Source organism: Rhinolophus ferrumequinum, chromosome 8 (genome assembly GCF_004115265.2).
Source record: "Rhinolophus ferrumequinum isolate MPI-CBG mRhiFer1 chromosome 8, mRhiFer1_v1.p, whole genome shotgun sequence".
Taxonomy (NCBI): Eukaryota; Metazoa; Chordata; class Mammalia; order Chiroptera; family Rhinolophidae; genus Rhinolophus; species Rhinolophus ferrumequinum.
In genome coordinates, this window is record NC_046291.1 from 17044953 (window position 1) to 17049932 (window position 4980).

The 4980-nt window shown below is 48.8% G+C and overlaps 1 protein-coding gene across 2 annotated transcripts; it reads left to right on the top strand.

Moving 5' to 3' along the window:
* Positions 1-1224: 1224 nt before the first annotated feature.
* On the top strand, positions 1225-4443 carry LOC117025530 (C-X-C chemokine receptor type 2). Of its 2 annotated transcripts, none has more exons than XM_033111452.1 (2): positions 1225-1298; positions 2693-4443. In XM_033111452.1, the coding sequence occupies exon 2, from the start codon at positions 2701-2703 to the stop codon at positions 3778-3780; it is 1080 nt and encodes a 359-aa protein (XP_032967343.1). In that variant the 5' UTR covers positions 1225-1298; positions 2693-2700; the 3' UTR covers positions 3781-4443. The 2 variants fall into 2 exon arrangements, with proteins under 2 accessions (XP_032967343.1, XP_032967345.1); XM_033111454.1 differs by having other exon boundaries at positions 1258-1298; positions 2883-4443.
* Positions 4444-4980: the final 537 nt, after the last annotated feature.

Sequence of the window (4980 nt, forward strand, 5' to 3'; positions counted from 1 at the left end):
TCTCCTACACGTCCTGCCACTATTTATAAATGATAAGAGAACCCAGAGGAAGGCATGACTCAGGTTAAGAAATATGCTTCCAGGGGCAGAGTTGTAGGCTCCAGTAGCATGATCAGTTTGGCATTTATGGAAGGGGCATAATTTACACTTGAACAGATTGGTGCTAACTTTAAACAATAGATGATGGTTGGGAAAGACCATCCAGCCAACTAGCCTGGCTGTATGGAAGTGAAGCTTTCAGGCACTCTGTGTGCCTGCCGTGACAGGCATTCTGAATCACGGTGGTGATCCACGATCCATGAATCACAGGAGATACGTCTAAGTGTCATTTACTGCAAAACCATTAATTGAGCACTTACTCTATTCCCTGCAGAGGGTAAAGATGATTCGGATAGGGTCCCTGCTCTCTAACAGTCCACAGACGCGTGGGGAAGGCTGATGTAAACACATCATTGCAGTACAGTAGGGTTCATGTTACAATGAAGAAGTGATTAAAGTGTCAGAGGGTTAAAGCCAAGGGACAGACATTAGCTGCTGGGGGCAGCCAAGGCAGCTTCGCAGAGAATCCATCCTTCCATACTGAGGAACAGAATGACATGCGCCCTACCTTCTCTGTTCACTAATTGCTCCAGCGCCAGTGGTCTCCCTGCTGTCCAGCCCAGGCCCCCAGCCTCTGGGCCATTCACATCAACCACTTGTTGGCAGTGTTTGTGCAAAGGAGCAGCTGGCAGTGGAGAGGGCTTACTTCTCCCTCCACATCTCCACCAGCCCCAGGCCACCCCAAAGAAGCCTTTTCTATTAGTAAAAGTTGTGTGCTTTTTGTCCTAACATAGCTCAAGTACCTCCTTTCCATCAGATCGCCCCCAAGTTCCTCCTAAGTGGGGGACGCCAGCAAGGCCTTCTTCCAGTGGACCCCTTCTGAAATCTCTACTGTAAAACGCCAAATCCTTTCCCCTTGATTCATGTCAGGAAAGTGGGGAGCTTGCAAAGGTGGTCTACTAGGGAATTTAAGAGATAAACAGATGAAAATAAATACAAGAAAAGGAAGAGAATAAAAATAGTCACCATCTTCATGCCTGGTACCCCTGCTTGGACATAGGGACCCTGAGTCTGTGACAGGGCTGCGATCTCTTGACTTCATCTGTTTTCCAAATGTAGACGTGGGCAGGGCTCAAAGAGGAGGCTGTGACGTGGCTTCCTTACTTCTCTTTATTCATCAAGTTCCTTCTCACTGTTAAGTCATTCTCTTCTCTGAGCTCCCGGCTCTTACAGTTGGACACACCTGGCTGGCGCCTCAGGTAGGAAACCACCTCTGTTGGCCAGGACTTCCTTTGGGGTAGGGAAACTTGGTTTGACTGTATGTTAGAAAATGTATCCATATCTCTAGGACCTGAAGCTTTCTGCTCAGTTGGCTTCCTGCCTCCTCTCTTGTGACCGGGTATTTAATCCGAACTCATGGATGGCTGTAGTTGGTGACGAGGAGGCCACAGCCTCTTACCTCCTCCTTTTACACCTCTCCGTTTTGCAAGGAAGAGGCTATATCTCCCCAATTTCATGTTTACTGCTTTGCCCTAAGAGTTTATCTTCTGTGAAAATGCAATACTGGCAGGGAGAGAAAATAATTAAAATGTGTGGATCTGAATGAACTTACTAAAGAACCTCAGGCCTGAAAGCAACTCAGGGGTTATCTACTCTGCCTCCCTCAATTTGCAGATGAGAAAACTGAAACATAGCGGTAAAAGGACCCTCTCAAGGTCACCTAACTTATTAATGATAGAATCAGGATAGAATCAGGACTGGATACAAGGTATCTGTATTTCCAGTCTTGGTAACATTCCAAAGGTTTTCAGATTGTTCCCTGGCCAGTCCTGAGTGTTTGGGGGCAACCTCCTTAGCAGCTGTCTAGGTAGAGGGAGAAGCACACCTTTCCTCCCAGCAGGTGAGGCTTTATCTGTTTTACGTATTGGACTCCTGGGAAGGTTTTGCTTCAGCAAAGTGTTTCACAATTTAAAAGGATGTTTGAACACTACTGAATGGTTCTGTGGTTATTTAGGAGGTGATTTCAGGGGCCAAGATGGGGACTTCTCTCAAAAGCTCGCACTCTCTTTAGACAGTGGACCAAAACATTTATCGCTTCTTTAGAGAGAAGGCTTCAAATACACTTTAATGCAATTCATTGTTATCATTTCCTTCCCTTGGTAGATTTTAAGAAGGTGAAACAGAATCAGAAAGGACATAGGAGGAGAAATAAAACATAGAAGGGGACATCCGGGAATAGGTTTGCCTCCTTCCGTTTTGCTTAACATTGGCCTCCCATCTGCGTGTACAAGACCAACTTGGTCCTCCCATGTGAATGCACAGACACGGCTGAGGATGGAGAAGGCTCATGAGAGGACAGAGGTGAATTTGTAGGTAGAGTTGAGGCAGTTATAGGGCGACCCAATGGCCAAGGTCTTTCCCCTGTAGTTAACTTTATCCCATGCTGAAGCCAGGCCTCGAAGTTGTGGAAGGTTGACACACTTCCAGATAAAGCCAGCCTCTAAAAAAGTCCAAGATGGAGGTGAAGGAAGGGATCCCCAGTTGCCAAACCAACAGAGAAGCAACAGATATCCCAGTAACTGTTCTCACATCCAGGGTGAGTGACTTGAATCTGAGTTACTAAATCACGTTTCTATCCTAATCTTTCAACTAGATCAAACCATGGCTCTCTTTATGGAAAATATATGGAATGATAGTGATTTTTATATGCTATATGGCAGTGAGTTTGAAAATTTCACCGGCATGCCACCCACAGAAACAAATCATAGCCCCTGTCAAGTAGACACTGATACAATCAACAAGTATGCTGTGATCATCATCTATGCCCTGGTCTTCCTGCTCAGCCTGCTGGGAAACTCCCTGGTGATGCTGGTCGTCTTGTACAGTCAGGTCAGCCGCTCGGTCACTGATGTCTACCTGCTGAACCTGGCCATCGCCGACCTGCTCTTCGCCCTGACCTTGCCTATCTGGGCTGCCTCCAAGGCAAAGGGCTGGGTCTTTGGCACATCCCTGTGCAAGGTGGTCTCGCTCCTAAAGGAAGTCAATTTCTACAGTGGAATTCTACTACTGGCCTGCATCAGTGTGGACCGCTACCTGGCCATTGTCCACGCCACACGCACACTGACGCAGAAGCGGCACTGGGTCAAGTTCATATGCATAGGCATCTGGGCCCTATCGTTGGTCCTGTCCCTGCCCCTCTTCGTGTTTCGCAGGGCCTATCAACCACCGGATTCCAGCCTCGTCTGCTACGAGGACATGGGCGCCAATACAACAAAATGGCGCCTGGTGATGCGGTTCCTGCCGCAGACCTTTGGCTTCGTCCTGCCTCTGCTGATCATGCTGTTCTTCTATGGGTTCACACTGCGCACGCTGTTTCAGGCCCACCTGGGGCAGAAGCACCGGGCCATGCGGGTCATCTTTGCTGTCGTGCTCGTCTTCCTGCTCTGCTGGCTGCCCTACAACCTGGTCCTGATGGCAGACACCCTCATGAGGTTGGGGGTGATCCAGGAGACCTGTGTCCGCCGAAAGGACATTGGCCACGCCCTGGAAGCCACCGAGATTCTGGGCTTCCTCCACAGCTGCCTCAATCCCCTCATCTATGCCTTCATTGGCCAGAAATTTCGCCATGGACTCCTCAAGATCATGGCCATCCATGGCCTGGTCAGCAAGGAGTTCTTGGCCAAGGAAGCCAGGCCTTCCTTTGTTGGCTCTTCTTCAGGGAACACTTCTACTACCCTCTAAGACCCCTGCACTTGTCACAGCCCCTCAGGGATGCTCCCTTCTCAGCAGCACCCAAGCCTCATGACACTGGCTGTTCACAGTCTCTGAGCTGTGTCACGGAGGCACTCCATCGAGGTGACAGGAAGTTGCTGAGGCCACATTCTTACCAGGCCCTCGCTGTATGGTTTAGAAAGCCTGGCGCCCCACCCCTGACTGTAATACCATGTCAACTGCGAAAGCTCTGTCCGTTGTTCCACAGAGCCCATAACATTCTGTCTTCTGAGACATTTCAAAGACAGCCTTTTAAGTAACTACAAATAGCTCCCACCATTGGGAGCCAACACCACAGTTGCTTCGCCAACACTTCCCTTGCCTGCTAACAAAATCTACTTCCCTTGAGAAAAGCTGAAAATGACAGATATTCACTTTCTAAGATTCCCTTAAGCTAGGAGTGGCCATATCATCCAGTTCTGACTACTAAGATTTACGGGCAAGAATGTGCTGATAAACCATTCTCCTACGGAAAAAAGTCCTGATTTGTAGTGTTCACCATCTTTCATGGTATAAATTCTCCCACCATTGCAATTTCAAGGGTGATGGGGTTTAGCAACCAGCTTACAAAATTCTAGAAAATGTAATAATCTACTTTCACAGGCTGGTACAAACTGGCTTCAGTACACCATTGCTTAAGAGGAGTCTGCTGGGCCGGCCCGGTGGCTCAAGTGGTTGGAGCTCCATGCTCCTAAAGCCAAAGGCTGCCGGTTCGATTCCCACATGGGCCAGTGGACTCTAAACCACAAGGTTGCTGGTTCGATTCCTCAAGTCCCGCAAGGGATGGTGGGCTGTGCCCCCTGCAACTAAGATTGAACACGGTACCTTGAGCTGAGCTGCCACTGAGCTCCCGGATGGCTCAGTTGGTTGGAGCATGTCCTCTCAACCACGAGGTTGCTGGTTCGACTCCCGCAAGGGATGGTGGGCTGTGCCCCCTGCAACTAGTAACGGCAACTGGACCTGGATCTGAGCTGTGCCCTCCACAACTAAGATTGAAAGGACAACAACTTGATTTGGAAAAACGTCCTGGAATTAAACACTGTCCCCCAATAAAGTCCTGTTCCCCTTCCCCCAATAAAATCTTCGGGAAAAAAAAAAAAGAGGAGTCTGCTGGGGTCAGAGGACTCCTGGGAAATATTCCTGGTAAAAAAAGAGAGCGACACCAACCCA